The following is an 18,848-nucleotide window of genomic DNA, read 5'->3' on the forward strand; positions in this document are numbered from 1 at the left end:
GTTCCTCTGATGACACTCTCTAAGCAACCCCTCCTCCCTCAGCGCCCAGGACCCTCCGTAGCTTGGCTACTCCTTACAACCCTAACCCTTTTCACACACTCTTTCATGAGTCTTTCCACAAGCACAATGGTCGGACATCCACCATCGGGGGTGCGGGGGTGGGGGAGTGGGGGGTGGGGCTCTCTCCAGTGTTGGACACCATTTCGTCTAGACTGACTAGTAATCCCATCAATTCCCCTGGAGGGCTCCACAAATACCCTTCTTGCGGTTGACCCTTCCAGTACCTTCCAGACCACTGCTCTCCCAACGGGGAGCCTGGTGTGGTGACACACACATAAGGCCAACACTGGGGAGGCAAAGACAGAAGGAGGAAGGTGGGTTCCAGGTCAGTCGGGCCTCCACAGGAAAACGCTGCTTCACCAGAAACCAACAGCACAGCCGTGTCTGGTAGCTTCCCAGAGTCCATGAATAAAGAGGAACACTAAAGGTCACAGGGCTCTCAAGAGTTCAACCTCGCCTCCCAACCAGTCAGTTTACCGTCTGGGATTTCTAATTTCTGTGTTCTGTCTCTAGAATGCTGAGTCGGGAGGCACTTCTGCGTGCCTTCTGACTACAACACCCGGCCCTAACCAGTCCTAACGCCTGTCCACCTGACTAATCTTCCCCCCTGTATGCCCCCTCCCTGCATCTTTACTTCCGAGTTCAACACTCACGTCCTCCTTAGAGCTTCCCCTACAGTCATTAAGTCCATTCAGGCCCTCCATGCTAACACAGCCTTCACAGCTGTCTACTGACTGCAGCCCACACATGGCTTCCGCGTGGGGAGTGGGCAGAGGTGGGCCCTTGTCCTCTGTCAAGTACTACTCCAGCGTTTCAAATCCTAGAGCAGGGCCTGCGGGAAAGAAGCACTTTTTTCACACGCTAATTCTCTGGAGCATACAGAGCCCTGTCTGGTGGCAGAAGTCTCAGGGCCCTGAACAATAGAAATGTCACATTAACCAGGCTACCAGGCACAGGAGTTCCAAGTATGTGGGATGTGAGATACCCCTTTGCTTCCTGCGTTAATTTCTAAAGGTGCTTTTTTTTTTAAAAAAACTGGCTCTTTAACATAACAACACTTAAAGAGTTTCGATGGACCAAATATTAACCAGCCTCCAACAGGCAGCGGACTTAAAAATAGCCCTTGACCTGGAAATATAGGTGTGTTCAAATACACACCCTGATAAGAAAGGGCGAGGGGACGAAAGGGCTCAACGTCTGAAAGCTCAGAGAGCCAAGGGCTCCTTGACAAGGGGCTCTAGAACTGCAGGAACATCTCAGCACAGTTTGAACACACTCACGCTCGGCTAAGAAACGTCGACAAAGTCAGTTGCGGCTGCACACACTGCATCTGGGAAAGCCGCGTGCACCGAGCTATTATCAATGGCTCAATGACAGCCAGCAGAGTGTTTATAAATAAACAAACAAGCTGGTGGGGTAAGCCAGTCACCGAGGGATCAGTCTAATGAGTCAAGACACCATACAGAAGCCGCTCCTATTTTAAATACATTCCGGTGCTTAAAAATAAAACCAATACACTGAAAGGCTAGTTTATGCACCGTTTCCAGTTTCCAGAACATGTTTTGTCTTAATAAAAACTCATCAGCTTCCTCCAGTTAAGGAAGTCGACATGAGGAGGCTGGTATTTCCTTGATTCTAAAGGATACCAGTGCTAAAACAAAATCCCAGCCTAATTAATTCTATTTTGGGTCTGGTTTCCAAGGCACTCTTCACGGAGCTGCTCTCAGCCCGTAGCTTTCAGTGTTTCAACCTTCCACAGCTGGAAAGTGTGTTCTGTGCCATTCCTTGGCACATATGTTTCCCAGATTCTCATCTTACCTTCCTATCCATCAAGAATAGGAGAGCTCCTAAAATCGACTATTTATTGCTAACCATGTTGTTGAGGCACAGATTTGTAAATCATGCTCCATCAAGTTCATCTGTGCCAGTTTTGGGAGGGACTTCCCCTCAGTCACACTGCCAGAGGGCGTCAGAACAGCACAAAGCAAAAGACCGAAAACATAGAAGTTAGTTTCACTACCAAAAGGCAAGAGAACTTGACCTTGGGCCAAGGGACGCACAAATCCATTTGGGTTGTCCGCCTTTTTTTTTTTTTATTTGAGACCTGCGACAACCTTGAGCTTACTACAAAGCTGAGAATGGTCTTGACAGTCCTTGCCTCCACCCCTACCCCCAGGGCTGGGATGACAGCAGACACCACCACGCTAAGCACCACAAAAAGGAAAATTCCAAGAATGAATCAAAAGTTTTGAGTTTCTCAGGCGAAGTGGAATTCTGTAAACAAACTTACATAGCAAATCTATTCTCTGGCCCAATTTCACAATCTACCTTGTTCATGCAGCCATAAAACTTCATTTTTTTTCTTCCTCCTAAGTTCTTACTGGCATCGGTTTATCAGAAAACACACCTAAACTTCTGACTCTACCTAGCTTCAACTATAATAGTGATCGCACATATCTGCATATTTCAAAATATGAAGCAAAGTTCATCTTCTTTAAAGCGGGGGTGGGGTGGGGGTGTTTAAAGTCTGGAATTAGCCTGTTCTGTTAAATGAAATCCACCGATGGGACAACTGCCTCGTTTGCGGTGCACTGACATGTTCCCCATATACGACAGCCTCAACCCTCCGAAAATCTATCAGCCGGAAAAAAAAGAACAGAGAAATGAAAGCGCAGCTTGGAGGAGCTCCAGAAGCCAGTCTGCGCCAGGCTCCAATGACAGGCTAGGACCCAAGGTGCCGGGCTTAAGTTTACTCCCAACTTTGTTACCCTACGGAGGAAAGGGGAGAGAGGCGGCAGCCACAAGACAGCCAGAGCGCCTGCGGGGACGGGTTCCATCCTGACCCCAGAGCGAGTAGATCGGGGACAGAAGCTAGAGTGTAGTCCGGTTCCGGAGCGGCTGCCACGGCCGCGCACGCCCCGGGGCGGGGAACGCACAGGACCCCCCGCGACACACCCGCTCCAGGGGCACAGCCTGCCCCCGCCGCACTCACTCACTTTGTCGCTGGTGCTCTCGGTTTCGTGGTCGCCGCCGGCCGCCTCTCCCTCGCGGGGTGGCGGCGTCCCGGCTCCACCAGGGCCGGGGCAGCCCCCGCGGTGCCGCAGCTCCAGCATGTCCCGCTCCCGCGTCGCTGGGCTGGCGTCGTCTAGCGCCCCGCCGCCGCGGAGCCGCGCCGGGTCACCCCCAGAACGGCATCAACGAGCGAGCGCTCGAGGCCGCCGGCAGGGGGTGCGGACCGGCGCGGGCGGGCGGGGACGCGGCGCCGTTGCCAGGTGCGCGGTTCGACGCGCTGGCCCCAGGGGGCGGAGGAGCAGCCCGGCCCTCCCTCGCGCCTCGCGACCACGCCACCCGGCCCGCCCGCCCCACCTTCCCGCCGAGCTCCCGCAGCACGGTCACGCGCCGCAGGCCCCGCCCCGCCTGCCCCTCCGCGCTGCACTGCGGTGCCCGAGGCCCCGCCCCGGGCGATGACGTCAAAGCTCTGGCCCCGCCCCGGCTCCTTGCGCAGGTCGGGGCTCGGAAAGGTGCGCGCCCAGCTGAGGACTTGGGACTAGCTAGGGGCTGGAGGACGAGGTGGCGAGCCGGGGTGCCGCCGGGTTGTCCTCGGCGCAGGGATGTCAGGCTGAGTTCAACCAACTCCTCCAAGGGACTCAGCCCAGCTTGACACGCCGCGGCGTGGAGGAGCGTCGCAGGCGTCCTCAAGCAGAAACTTGCTGGGCAGGACAGACCCGTTGGCTCTGCGTTCCAGCCAGTGTTTAACCTCCCTAGTTCCTGGGGATGAGTTGGCCAACAGTTTCAGTCTCATACCCAGGTTCTGTGCTAGGGAAACTCGGGTATTTACGTCTCAGTGTTTCTACCATAGGGTCCACAGACAACCTTTGATGCCCTAGGGAGCCGCTGCCTCTCTGAAAGACAAGGACCTTGAGACTCTAAAGGTGGAACAGGATAGACACATGATCTGTGCTAATTCTAGTTTAATCCTGTTAGCAGGTGCTTAGTTTTTTGTTTTGTTTTTTTTCTCACAGATATTTATTAGCTGGTCCTTAAAGGTCTTTAAAGGCCAAAGACACACTCCCATACTTCATACAAACCAGACAGAGGAGCACCTTTATCGCAACAAGTCAACAATTTAACAGATCATTACTAAAAATAAGTAATATGTTGTTCTTAAATTCTAATAACTAACCCAATGACTAACCAGCAGAAACAAACGTCAGGACAATGAAAAACAGCAGACTCGGGGAGAGACACAGCTAAGCCTGATGACCAGAGTTCAATCCCCAGGTCCTACATACGTGATGGACCTGGAGAAGTGCCTTCAGAAAGCTGTCCTCTGGTCTCCGGGCTTACACCCACACATATAGATAGATAAATATCATTTAAAACTAATGGAAGATATGAGATGGACGTGATGTGGTTTTTCCATAAGGAACGGACGACTGCAAGTAATTAGGTCAATTGATTGACATTTTTTGGAAGGCCAGGGAAAAAGTACTTCTGGATAGAAAGATAAAATGACCGCAGAGTGGGTCACAGAGGCTGGAATGGGTTGGCTCTGGCTGTTGATTCTATCCAGCAGAAAGGAGGACCTGAGATCCTTTCAACTTTCTTCCATGAAGTTGAGGAGCACCCCGGTGGTGCCAATTATGTCTGTGGCCTCTAGTGAGTGGGTAAGCCTATGTCCCCATCCATAAAAGAAATAGCAAGGAGGTTGCCCCCCCCCCTTTAGCTGTTACAGTGTCAGACTCGCATGCTTTCCTACAAGGGCACAGTAGCTCAGCACTCCTCTCTCCTTCCCACAGATAGTCTCTAGGTTTTCTTTCTTTTCTTTCTTCTCCCTTTGCAGTGGGAGAGGAGGAAAGCCGGATGACAGAGGCAAGTGGGAACCAGAGAAGTCAGTGAGAAAAACAGAAGCAGTGCTTCTCCACCCAGGGAGGAGGGACAGGACGGAGCCTAGCCTTCACCGTGCCCCCACCCTCCTGAAGATTGCCACTCCCTGAAGTTCAGCTGAGATGGTGATTTCTGTCTTCATTGTAGTTATTGACACTGAATGATCGATGGAACCACAGGCTTGCCACAGAGCCAGCCCCTACACACAGAGCAGTCAACAGTGTCTGTTGAAGAAGTGAATGAAGAAACAAATGGATAGAGAGCTATAGCCTGATAGGAAATTATTGGGCATTTATGCTTTGTGCTTTATGTTTCGACTTACATGGTGCGACGGCTATTCTTGGTCCTCAACTTGACGGCATCTGGAATTAGCTAAAACTCTGTGAGGGATTTTTCTCGATTGGATCATTTGAGGTAGGAAGGCCCACCTGACATTTGGGTTACACATTCTGGTAGCAGCTTCCGTAAAGAACATGGACAAGCTTGACTCTGCCCTCCGTGGCAAGGTCATAAGCCAACTCTAATAGATTTCATTTAAGTCAATATATATAGATTGATGATAGATATGATAGATAGATAGATAGATAGATAGATAGATAGATAGATAATGGAAAGATTCATTCAATCAATGCTGTGTCTCTAAAGAACTCTGGCTAATACACATGGCATCTTTGTCAGGGTTTCTATTCCTGCATAAAACATTATGATCAAGAAGCAAGTTGGGGAGGAAAGGGTTTATTCAGCTTACATTTCCACCTTGCTGTTCATCACCAAAGGAAGTCAGGCCTGGAACTCAAGCAGGTCAGGAAGCAGGAGCTGATGCAGAGGCCATGGAGGGATGTTCCTTACTGGCTTGCTTCCCCTGGCTTGCTCAGCCTGCTCTCTTATAGAACCCAAGACTACCAGCCCAGAGATGGCACCACCTACAAGGGTCCCTGTCCCCTTGATCACTAACTGAGAAAATGCCCCACAGCTGGATCTCATGGAGGCACTTCCCCAACTGAAGCTCCTTTCTCTGTGACAACTCCAGCCTGTGTCAGGTTGACACACAAACCAGCCAGTACACATGGGAATCCACTTTTCTTCATTTTTCACTTTACCCATAAAAAGAGATTAACATGTATTCAGAGAAGTTCTAGTAATGATTTTATATTTTATCTAAAATGTATTCCACCATCAGCTGCTTCTTTATACCTTATGTTTGCAGACTTTTCTCAGTGTCTTTTACCCCCTTTTCTTTTCATCTTTCATTTTTCTTCACGTATTGCATCTGTGGTTGATGACACAAATCTGACATGTAATAATTGCCAAACCTCGCCTGTCAGTTTTGCTATAGTTTGATCTGCCAGAGGGCTTCAGGAATCCAAGAGCACCTGGGAGACACCGGGCCAAGGCACACTTTTTGGCTAGTTTGAAGAGTTGCCACTACACTGAGTGGGATTGGAAATTTTTAGCTCCTAGCAAGGGATTTTCAGGGGAGTGTGGAAACAAGGAGTGATGCTGTTTATATGGTATCTACCTTAGTTTGTTACTTATATGGTGTGTTAGTTTGTTATTTATATGGTATCTATCTTAGTTTGTTATTTATGTGGTGTATTAGTTTGTTATTTATATGGTATCTATCTTAGTTTGTTATTTATATGGTGTGTTAGTTTGTTATTTATATGGTATCTATCTTAGTTTGTTATTTATATGGTATCTATCTTAGTTTGTTATTTATGTGGTATCTATCTTAGTTTGTTATTTATATGGTATGTTAGTTTGTTATTTATGTGGTATCTATCTTAGTTTGTTATTTATATGGTATGCTAGTTTGTTATTTATATGGTATCTATCTTAGTTTGTTATTTATGTGGTATCTATCTTAGTTTGTTATTTATATGGTATCTTAGTTTGTTATTTATGTGGTATCTATCTTAGTTTGTTATTTATATGGTATGTTAGTTTGTTATTTATATGGTATCTATCTTAGTTTGGATTTTAACTTGCCCCATTGCTCACAATGACATGAGCAGGAGAGGCAGATACCTGCTACTGCTCCGCCTAGAGCTGCCTCCCAAGGTTTGCAGACTGAGGCAAGTCCCACTCTTAAGTGGGAATTTGAGCTTGCTTCCCACCACAAAGGTTCTGAGGTACTTGTCTCTACCCTCCACAGCTTACCAAGGGAAGAAAAACTCCGCCTTGCCAAGTACTTCTGGTTGCCTGGATACCCTTCCTATAGCTTCCTGGCTTGACCTAGCTTCCCCGCTGTCCCTCTCAGCTCTCTCTATAAGTTGGAGGTAAGTATTTCCAATTTAAGAGAAAATGAGGTAAATATGGGTGGGAGGAGGGAGAGGGAGGTTAAATAACAATGTAGGTGGCTAAAAAAAAAAGAAAAGAAAAGAAAAGAAAGAAAGCCACAGGAAATCGTATGATTAACTACTCACCAAAAAAAGAAAAGAAACATAATGCATGTAATTCAGTATATAAATATGTATGTATAGTTTCAATGAACTTTTCTCATCTAGGCTGACTGTGATCCCTTCAAAAAGCCTCTGAGAAAGAATGGCCCCCATAGGCTTGTAGATTTGAATGCTTGGTGGGGGGAGGAGAGGGGCGCTGCGTGGTGGCTGCACGACTTGAAAGGGATAGGCCGTATGGTCTTGTTGGAGGAAGTCCATCACTGGGTCTGAGGTTTCTCCCAGGGGCTCTCTCCTCAGTGCTGCCTGCTGATCTACCTGCTGAGCTGTCTGCTGCAGCACCATGTCTGCTTATGTGCCACCGTGTTTCCCTCCACGATGACAATGGATTAAACCTCTGAATGGGCAAGCATACCCCAATTCAGCTTTCTCTTATAAGGGATGCCATGGTCATGGTATCTCTTCACAGCAGTACTCAGACAGTTTCCACTAAGACAGTCCATCACTTTTGCCCTAGGTTACCCCCTAGAGGTGGAAGGGAAGTCCTTATTGCTGAAGACACCATGTACTTCAGAAAGAGGGCCTTGAGTCCCCCTAGCTAGAACTAACCTGGATGGTTGCTCCCTGAGAACTAGGTATCAAAAGTCACCATTTAAGCCTCTAAGAAGGACAGACAATGGTCCTACCCTGCTATGGTACCTATGAACTTCATCAATAACCACCTGACTGGAGCAGTAGTGGCACACATAACTTGGCAGTAACCAACTGCCCTCTATTTGAATTTAAGATCTGCACAAGAGAGATTCCATGCCTGATGTTGAAAGCTTATCTGCTTAGTCAGTGCTAGTGAAATTGTGGTTATTGGAGGAGAACCTACAAGCACTGATTGATTAAACTGGCATAATCCTTAACAATAACCTACAAACACGTGTCTTTATACCCACATGTAAATGTAGTCTTCACCTGTGAGGGCGTGTCTCCTAGTAACACCAGAAACTACACCCAGAAGGTCTCACCGACATGACTGTCCAAACATAAGCTGAACAAGGAAGATGCCACAAACGTGCCATCCCACATGGCACAGGGCGAGGCACACAAGGTGTCAGCCCTGCAGAGAGAACTACAGGCAACCGAGTAGAGCTGGGGGCAGGAGAGGTGCTCCTCCCCAGGAAAGAGTCCTCCCCAGGGAAGAGTCCTCCCCGGGGAAAAGTCCATCATTTGGCTGTCAGGTGTCAAACAGTCAACCCTGAAAATTAACATTATGTGAATCGGACAGGTTATATTTAGAAATATTTATGCATCTACAAATACATATGCAATAATAATTAGTAAAAAAAAAAAGGAGGATATGAATTTGAAGGAAAGCAGTGAGGGGGTATATGTATGGTAAGGTTTAGAGGGAGGAAGGGAGATATAAAATACAATCTCAAAAATAAAAAGGTAAAATAAATTAGTAAAAAGAAAAAAACCCAAACAAACCAATTCTAATTTAGGCCTACCATTGAAGCATCTTCTGGGAAAATCTAGAAGGGTAATTGATGCTCACAACACTCTTACTTTTAAGCAAACTATTCAGGAGAACAATGGTCAGGTGTGTGTACCTCAGTGAGGTCCCAAGGGCAGGTGCAATGGGTGCTTAGGAGCACAGAGAGCTTGGGGTCTTCAAGCTTCCCATTACCAGCGTGATCATCAAGCACGGCTGAAGGCACGGCCTATCCACCTCACCCATCCAAAGCGTAAGCAATACCTCTTTAGGTGAGTCTGTACGGAGCCCCTTGGCATCTACCATTCCACTTCCTCTGCTTCTCCTGTAAGACATGGCAAATATTACAGTGACCCCCATGCTCCAAGAAAAGAGTTAGAGGGAAAAAGTCAGGGTGATAGATTTCTAGAGCTTTTGTGTTGACAACTAAGTGTGAGGGTGGGAGGGCTGGGTGGGGGTGTAGGTGTGTGGGAGGGGGTGTGGTATGGTGGGGAGTCAGGGAGGGGCTGGGGGTGGATATGTGTAGGTATGTAGGAGGGCATAGGGATGTGTGTGTGTGTGTGTGTGTGTGTTGGGGGTGCTTTTGTTTTGCTGTTGCTGTTTGAGACAGGAACTCACTATGAAGCCCAGGCAGAACTTGAACTCACGGTGTAGCTCCTGCTAGTCAGAAAGCCTCGTCTCCTTCCTCCCCTCATGCTGGTACCAGGAGTTTGTTCAGTACCAGGCTTGACAGCTACATGTCGCTAATCCAAATTCCACCTGCTTCAGAACAAATACGCAAGAGCAGAAACAAGTGATTGCAGAAAGGGTGCTTTTAAAGGGTGGGGTACTTAACTGTGGATTAACTCACAGTTGGTAGAAAGTGCGTATTGTGAGCAAAGATAAACGTTTTTATCTTTTTTAATGTACTCCAGAAGAGTGGCCATATGCACGCCTTTGTTATAAAAATTGTGTGCGTTGGGAAGCCAGCATGAGTGCAAATCCCAGCTCTGCCCCGCCCCAGCCTTGACTGAATAGCTAAACCCTCCCTGTACTCACGTCTAGTTAAGTGTTTAGTTTAGTGGAGCCATCACTTCCTTCACTGTCCTTATGAAGAATAAACTGCCTAGTGTGTGTACACTCCCGAGAACATGCCGGGCCACAGAGCAAGAGTACGTAAGTGTGACCCGCTGCTCTTTTTTATATTCTTCAAATCCGTATTTCTCAAAAAGAACAATATCTGATCGCTAAAGCCACTGCCACACCCCAGATGACCTCGGAGGAAGGATAAACTAACTGTGCTTCCATGGGGCAGGCGGAAAGTGGAACACCAGGTAGGGTGACTTTGCAAACAAAGTACAAAGAAGTCAGCAGCTCACCAAAAGAATGCTTGCCCTGTCCCTGAGAGAAGAGCACAAACAGAGCTCCGCTAACCGGAACCAGCTGTGTCCGCGTACAGAGTGTGCCGACTGGAGCATGTCACACTTAAATCCCTCGCTGCTTCCCACATTCCCGAGGACAAGCATGTGCTGGTGATTTCTTTGTAAAGTAGATAACAAACTCTTCTATATATTTATAATTTGTAATTTTAAAGGATGGTGTACCTAATCATGGCTTCCCTTTTGACAACTGGCAAAAGCACACTTTAAGCAGAAATAAAAGTCTTGTGCTTTTAAAGAAGAGGATATATTCACGCCTCTGATACTGTGTGGTTCAGTGTTTTGCTCTTCAAAGACAGGTGGACTTATGTCTTTTGGAAACTGGACCAAGTAAATAACTGCTGTTGGAAAGCTTGGGTCACAGCCAGGCATGGAACATACCTATGTTCCTAGCACCTGGGATATGGAGACAGGAGGATCACTGTGAGCTGGAGGCCAAGCAATTAATTGATAATTCCGGGACAGCCTGGAATACAAGTGATTGAGATGCTGTTCCCCAAAACAAAACTAAACAAACAACAAAGGCAAAACCTCAAGCCAAATACAAACAAAATCAGGGCTGAGTCAACAAATTTCTGTGGACAGAATCAATTAGATCTTGTTCAACAAGCTGCTGGGATCCACAGGTAACAAGCTTCCGAAGGTCAGAGGCAGACACTGACCCTGGCTGATCCTGTTAGGAAAATTTTCCATCACCATCCTGTCAGTCATCACTCAGGCTGGTATTCAGACTCTCAAAGGTCCGTGAGTTGAAGGCTTGGTTGGCAGCCGCTGGTACTGTTGGTGGATGGTAGATCCTTTAGGAGAGGGGGCTAATAGAAGGATGTTAGATCACTGGGACCATGCTCCTCTCCCTCCTCCCCATTCCCACCTCCCTCCTCCCCATTCCCACCTCCCTCCTCCCCTTCTCCTCCTTCTCCTTTTCTCCTCCTCCTTCTCCTTTTCTTTCTCCTCTTCTTCCTCCTCCTCCTTTCTTCCTTCTTTTCTTCCTTGCTTCCCTCTCTTTCCTCTTATTTTCTGTTTTTCCTCCTTCCTTCCTCTCTCCCCTCTCCTCCCCCGTCCCTTCTCAACCGCCAGACAGCAAGGAGCAGGTTCCTCCTGTGTCCCCCAGGATGCTTTCTTCATCATAGGCCTAAAGCAAGAGGCCAAGCCACCATGAGCAGAAATCTCTGAAACTGTGAGGGGAATCCACTCAGCACTACTTTTAACTTGATTTTCTCACGGCGCTGGAAACCTGACTAATACAGATCATGAAACCGAGGTGCACTCCCCTAAATAATGATTTCCCGGAGGCATTCAAATACAGCATTGCCAAAATGGATGACTGTTGGATAGGAAGATCACAAATCTTGGATTATTTCCAGATTGTTCTAATTACATGCATTTTAAAAATACAACATATTTACTAAATGTGTAAGTATACATGAAGATTTTTTTAAAATATTGATAAATGTTCACATCAACGTATTATCATACCAAAAAAAAATCCTCAGATTATATGAAACCTCAGCTTTGGTTAGGAAAATATAGTCATCATCATGATGTTAAAAAAATACTACATCAGTGGCTGGAAAGATAGCGTAGCGGTGAAGGGAACTTACCAAGGACCTGAGTTTGGTTCCCATCCCTCGCACGAGGCGGCTTGCCTAGCCTGGATCTCCATCTCCAAGGGATCGATGACTTCTTGTGGCCTTTGCAAGCAGCTGTACAGTGTACATGCCCACCCACAGATACGCAAACACACACAAAATTAAGAGTAAACCATTAAAAAAAATACTGCATTAGTGAATATGTTTTATTCTTGCACATTACAAAACACTTCTGCATCATACATTTCTTACATAACCTATTGTCTGGCAGACCTTCTTTTTCCCACACAGTTTCACCCACTAAAAATGTCATATTTTAAAGATTTTACTGATTTCTTCCTCAAACCAATGCTAATAACCCAAATACTTACGGAGAGTAAGTTGTCCCATCTCGCGCCATGACAACAACTTACCTATTCACCGTGTGATGTGTTTTTCTGCATTTACTTGGGAAAGCCTTGATGCATGTGGTTTCTAAAAGGACCCAGACACTCCAGGGTGGACTCCAGATACTTGGGAAGAGACCAAATGGGGGAAAAACCCAAGGAGTGACTGAGAGGAACAGGAATGATTGCTAAGCTAAACTGCTCAAGAGTTTCAACTGGTTCTCACTTTGCAACAGTAGACTTTGTTTTGCTTCTCACTTTTGTTAACTGCAAGGATTTAAATGTCACTTTCGTTTCCTCAGAACAGTGAGGAGAGCCATGCCCAAGCTGTGCAAATAAATATGGGCTTGGGCTGAGCCGAGAGCGTTGGTCTCACTGTACTAACTGTCTGGAGGCCTAGGCCTGGAAACTTCCAGCCTCTGTACAGTCTAACCTTCCAAACTAACTGATTCAATCTGGCTTCCACCTCTGACTGAATGCCTCTGCCTGGCCTCTTACTAACTTTAGCAATACTTCTAAATCTTCTGGCTCCTTCTCATTCTCTGGCTGGTTCTGTCTTTACCTGTGTCTAGCTTGTTCTCTCTGAAACCTGTTTCTGTAAAACCGTCCTGATAAAACTTCCACACATACATACCACTCACCATGTTCTCTCCCCATCCCCCACCTCTCTCTCCCCCCCCCCTCTCTGCTCTGCAGAGAGGAGGAGAAGGAGAAGTAGTCACTCTTTCCTGTGAGTGGGGTGCATGGGTATATCCTATCTCTGAATCGTTCTGTCAAATTTTTCTCTGATTCATCACGTTTTCTGCCCATGACTTAGATATTACATTCAAGCATGGTTACTTCCTTCTACAAACTAACCTTACCTTCACTGCTGAGAGATTAAACGTGTGTACAAAGGGCGTGTCTGTATCCCTGCTAGGTGTGACCCCTTGCCAGAGCAGCCTGTGTTACTGGATTAAAAATTCCTCCACAATTCAGCAACATCTGGTTTAGCTCATAAGCACTTTACCACTGTGCTTAGAGAAAAAATTTGCTCTTATCAGGTTTGGCAAGTTATTTTCAGTATGTTTGAGGAAGAGATTAGTGATGCTATAAAAACATTTTATATAAGGATTTTCAGAGATTTCCAGAAGGTGAATGTTTGGAGTTGCCCTCATCATGAAAGCAGATGAAATCTGCCTTGCTGCCTGGTCAGCTTGTCAGGAGGAGAAGTGACTACTATCTATCTGCTGTTCTGTTGTGTGCATTGTGTACACTGAAGAATTATTCAGATGTATGGAGTCACTGACAAATATTAGAAAGGTACTTCATGTCTTTCAAAATGCAAGGAATGATCATAAATATGGCAAAGGAGAGTGAAAATTGGCCAAGTTATGAAAACAGGCAAAAGAGGTTCCTGGCTGTCCTTCCAGTGGTGGGGAGGAGAAGAAGAAGAAGACAACGAAGAAGAAGAGGAAGAAGAAGAAGAAGAGGAGGAGGAAGGAGGAGGAGGAAGAGGAGGAGGGATGAGGAGGAAGGAGGAAGAGGAAGGAGGAGGAGGAAGAGGAGGAAGAGGAGGAGGAGAAGAGGAAGAGGAGGGAGGAAGAGGGAGGAAGAGGAAGGAGGAAGAAGGAGGAGGAAGAGGAAGGAGGAGGAGGAAGAGGAGGAGGAGGAAGAGGAGGAGGGAGGAAGAGGAAGGAGGAGGAAGAGGAAGGAAGAGGAGGAGAAAGGAGGAGGAGGAGGAAGAGGAGGAGGAGGGAGGAGGAGGGAGGAGGGAGGAGAAGTAAGGGGAGGAGAAAGAGGAGGAGGAGGAGGAGAAGGAGGAGGAGGAAGAGGAGGAGGAGGAGGAAGAGGAGGAGGAGGAGGAGGAGGAGGAGGAGGAGGAGGAGGAGGAGGAGGAGGAGAAGGAGAAGGAGAAGGAGAAGGAGAAGGAGAAGGAGAAGGAGAAGGAGAAGGAGAAGGAGAAGGAGAAGGAGAAGGAGAAGGAGAAGGAGAAGGAGAAGGAGAAGGAGAAGGAGAAGGAGAAGGAGAAGGAGAAGAAGAAGAAGAAGAAGAAGAAGAAGAAGAAGAAGAAGAAGAAGAAGAAGAAGAAGAAGAAGAAGAAGAAGAAGAACTTCCCAGAGAGAATGGGCACAAACCCCCACATCAAGGCTGGATGAGGTAACCCAGTAGGAAGAAAAGGGTCCAAGGACAGGCAAAAAGTTTCAGAGATGCCCTACACTCCCACTTTTAGGAGTCCTACAGGAACCCCAAGCTACACAACGATAGGCAGAGACCTAGCTCAGACCCATACAGGGGCTGTTTTGTTGCTTCAGCCTCTGTGAGCCCCTCTGAACCCTGCTTAGTTGATTCTGTGGCCTTGTTCTCTTTGTGATCTCAGCCTCTCTGGTTCTTGCCATCCTTCCTCATCCTCTTCTGTGGGTGCCTTCATCTAGTGCCTGGCTGTGGGTCTCTGCATCTGCTCCCGTTGGTTGCTGGACAATGCCTCTCTGATAACAATTAGATTAGGCTCTGATCTATGAGTCTAGCATAATATATTAGGAATCATTTTACTGACTGTTTTTTTGCCAGTCATAGGGTATCCGACTGAACTGCTCAGTCTCTGGTTCCTGGCTATCCATGCAGTGTCAGAAATGGGCTCCCTCTTATGATGTGGGGCCTCAGGTTGGACCTGTCACTGATTGTCCGCTCCTACAACTGCGTCCCCTTACTCCAGCACATGGAGGAGGCAGGATGTATTGTAGGCTGAAGGTTTTGTGGGTTGATATCCCAATCTCACTCCTGGGGGACTTGCCTGGTTATAGAAGATGGTTAGTTCCAGCTCTGTATCCCCCATTGCTAGACTTTGCTTGGGTCACTCTTGTAGATGTCAGGGAGTTTCTACTTCATGGGGTTTCTACCCTGCTCCTCGAATGCCCCCCAATCCCAGTACTCTCTCCTGCCATCTCCTCGCCCCTCTGCCCATCCCACTCATCCCCAGCCCACCTGCAAATTCCATTCTGTTTCCCCTTCCCAGGGATATCCATGCTGTTTTTCCATATGACGTTGGTTATTGTTCTTTCAAGGCCTGTAAAGAATTGTGTTGAAATCTTAATGGAGATTGTGTTGAAACTGTAGATTGCTTTTTGGTAGGACGGCCATCCTTACTGTGTTAATTCAATTTGATCGACTCATGAGTATGAGGGACCTTTCCATCTTACTCAATTTTTTTTTCTTCAAAGGCTAAGTTCATGTCCTACAGGCCTTTCACTTGGTCAGTTAGAGTTACCCCAAGATATTTTATATTATTTATGGCTAGTATGACGGTTCCATGATTTATTTCTTATCCTGTTTGTTATTTGCATATAGAACTGTTTTGTGTTTTGTTTTGTTTTTTAGATTAATCTTGTATCCAGCCACTTCACTCAAGGTGTTTAATCAGCTATAGGAATTCCTTGGTAGAATTTTTGGGGTCACTCATGCATACTATCAGATTATCTTCCTTTCCAGTTTGTATCCCCTTGATCTCCTTTAGCTGTCTTATTGCTCCAGCTAGTAGTTCAGTTCAACTACTATATTGAATAGATATGGAGAGAGTAGACAGCCTTATCTTGTCCATGATTTTAGTGGAATTGCTTTGAGTTTCTCTTTGTTTAATTTGATGTTGTTTATTGGCTTTCTGTAAATTGACTTTATTATGTTTAGGTATGTCCTTTCTATACCTGATTTCTCCAAAACTTTTATCATAAAGGGGTGTTGGGTTTTGTCAAAGGCTTTCTAGGCATCTAATGAGATGACAATATGTTTTTTTTTCTTTCAGATTGTTTATATGGAAAATTACATTGACAAAGTTTTTTGTATGTTGAACTATCCCTGCATCTCTGGTATGAAGCATACTTGATCATAGTGGATAATCATTTTGATGTGTTCTTGAACTTGGTTTGTGAGTGTTTTATTATTTTTGCATCTATGTTCATGGGGGAAAATGGTCTATCATTCTCTTTCATTGTCGAATCATTGTGTATCAGGGTAACTGTGGCCTCATAATATGAATCTGGTAATGTTTCTTTTATTTATATTTTGTGGAATAATTTGAGGAGTATTGGCTTAGCTCTTCTTTGAAAGTCTGGTAGAATTCTGTGCTAAAACTGTCTGGCCCCGGACTTTTTAATGACTGCTTCTGTTTTCTTAAGGATTAAGGACTATTTAAATTATCTGATATTGATTCAACTTTGGTGTTATCTATCGAGAAAATGATCCATTTTTATTAGGTTTTACAATTTGGTAAAGTACAGGTTTGTAAAGTATGACCTACTGATTCTTTGGATTTCTTCACTGTCTTTCAGTATGCCCTCTTTTTCATTTCTGAGTTTGTTAATTTGGATATTATTTCTGTCTCTTAGTTTGGATAAGAGTTTGTCTATCTTGTTGATTTTTTTCACAGTAACAACTTTTTATTTTATCGATTCTTTGTATTATTCCCTTTGATTCTATTTCATTGACTTCATCCCTCAGTTTGATCATCTCCTGCCATCCATTCCTCTTGGGTGAGCTCGCTTCTATTTATTCTAGAGCTGTCAGGTATACTGTTAAGTTGCTAGTATGAAATCTCTCCAATTTTTTTATGTAGGCCTTTACTGCTATGAATTTTTCCTCTTAGCACACTTTCAATGTGTCCCATGAGTTGAGGTATGGTGTGTTTTCATTTTCATTGAACTCTAGGAAGTCATTAATTAATTAATTAATTTTAATTAAATAATTAATTTTTCTTTCTTTCTTTGTTCCTGTCTTGACCCAGTAATCATTCAGTAGAGAGATGCTCAGTCTCCATGAGTTTGTAGACTTTCTGTTGTTTCTGTTGTTGAAATCTAGCATTAATGCATGGTACTCTGATAGGATGTAGGGGGTTATTTCAATTTTCTTATTCTGTTGAGACTTGTTTGTGACCAACTATATGAGCAGTTTTGGAGAATGCTCCGTGAGGTGTTGAGAAGAAGGTGTATTCTTGTGTGTTTGGGTAAAATGTTCTATACATATCTGTTAGATCCATTTGGTTCATAATGTCTTTTAGTTCTAGCATTTCTCTGTTTAGTTTGTGTCTAAATGACCTGTCCATTGGTGAGAGTGGGATATTGAAGTCTTCTACTATCAATGTGTAAGGTTCAGTGTTTGATTTACATTTTAATAGTGTTTCCTTTACAAATATGGGTGTCGTGTGTTGGAGGAATAAATGTTAAGAATTTAAAAAATATTTTGGTTGATTTTTCTTTTGATGAGTATGAAGTATTCTTCCTCATATTTTTTGATTAACTTTGGTTTGAAGTTTGTTAGATACTAGAATGGCTACATATCTTTGATATTGATGTGTGTTTCTTGTATGCAGCAAAAGGATGGATCCTATTTTCACATTCATTCTATTAGTCTTTGTCTATTTATTGGGGAATCGAGTCCATTGATATTGAGAGATCAGTGACCAATGATTGTTAGCTCCTGTTTTGTTTTTGTTGTTGTTGGTGGTGGTGGTAGCAGTATGTGTGTTTCCCTTTTTTTGATTTTGTTGGTGTGAGACTATTTATTGCCTGTATTTTGTGGGTATAGTTAACCATCTTTTCCTTCTAGTACCTGTAGGGCTGGACTTGTGAATAGGTATTTGACTTTATCATGAATTATCTTGTTTTCTCCATCTATGATGATTGAAAGTTTTGCTGAGTGTCATAGTCTGGGCTGGCATCTGTGGTCTCTTAGAGTCTTCAGGACATCTGTTCAAGACCTTCTGGCTTTTAGAATCTCCATTGAGAAGTCAGATGTAACTCTAATAAGTCTGCTTGTATATGTTATTTGGCCTTTTCCCCTTGCATCTTTTAATATTTTTCTTCATTCTGTGTGTTTAGTGTTTTGCTCATTATGTGGTGAGGGAACTTGCATTTCTGGTCCAATCTATTTGGTGTTCTGTAAGCTTTTGTATCTTAATAAACATCTCTTTCTTTAGGTTAGGAATATCACCATCTATGATTTTGTTAAAAGTATTTTCTGTGCCTTTGAACTAGGATTCTTCTTCTTCTTCTTCTTCTTCTTCTTCTTCTTCTTCTTCTTCTTCTTCTTCTTCTTCTTCTTCTTCTTCTTCTTCTTCCCTCTCCTCCTCCTCTTCCTCCTCCTTTTCCTCCTCCTCTATCACATCCACATCCTTCTCCTTCTCTCCTCCTTCTCCCCACTCCTCCCTCCTACTCTTCCTTCTTCTATTCCTCTTTTATGTTTGGTCTTTTCATTGTATTCCAGATTTCCTTGTTGTTTTGTATCAGGAATTTTTAGATTTAAGGTTTTTGTTTGTTTGTTTGTTTGTTTGTTTGTTGAGTAATGTATCTATTTCTTCTATGGTATCTTCAATGCCTGAGATTCTCTCTTTCATCTCTTGTATTCTGTGGCCGATGCCTGTGTCTGTAGGCCTGTTTGCTTACCTAGATTTTCCCTTTCCGGAATTCCCTCAGCTTGTGTTTGCCTTATTGCTTATACTTCCATTTTTAGGTCTTGACCACTCTTATTAGTTTCCTTCAACCATTTGTTTTTTCTTGGCTTTCTTTGGGGGTTTATTAATTTCCTCCAATTTTGTTGTTTGTCTTTATCCTGACTTCTTTGAGGCACTTATTCGTTTCCTCCTTAAGGGCTGTTAT

The 18,848-nt window shown here is 44.9% G+C and overlaps 1 protein-coding gene and 1 long non-coding RNA gene across 2 annotated transcripts in view; both read right to left on the reverse strand.

Annotated features, from left to right (window-relative positions):
* Nucleotides 1-3,420, reverse strand: part of Cds1 (CDP-diacylglycerol synthase 1) — a 56,482-nt gene extending 53,062 nt beyond the window's left edge. The window contains exon 1 of the mRNA XM_052198911.1: nt 3,057-3,420. Coding sequence (XP_052054871.1) covers nt 3,057-3,173 — 117 coding nt within the window. The 5' untranslated portion in view covers nt 3,174-3,420. The remainder of the gene's footprint in view (nt 1-3,056) is intronic.
* Nucleotides 3,421-10,430: 7,010 nt separating this feature from the next.
* On the reverse strand, nt 10,431-12,421 carry LOC127696411 (uncharacterized). The gene is made up of 3 exons (XR_007980221.1): nt 12,250-12,421; nt 11,849-11,950; nt 10,431-11,059 (listed from the first exon to the last, which is right to left on the reverse strand). It is a non-coding gene; the product is annotated as an uncharacterized LOC127696411 (long non-coding RNA).
* Between the last annotated feature and the right edge of the window lie 6,427 nt (nt 12,422-18,848).

The sequence above is a fragment of the Apodemus sylvaticus genome, chromosome 11, assembly GCF_947179515.1.
Source record: "Apodemus sylvaticus chromosome 11, mApoSyl1.1, whole genome shotgun sequence".
NCBI classification, from domain to species: Eukaryota; Metazoa; Chordata; class Mammalia; order Rodentia; family Muridae; genus Apodemus; species Apodemus sylvaticus.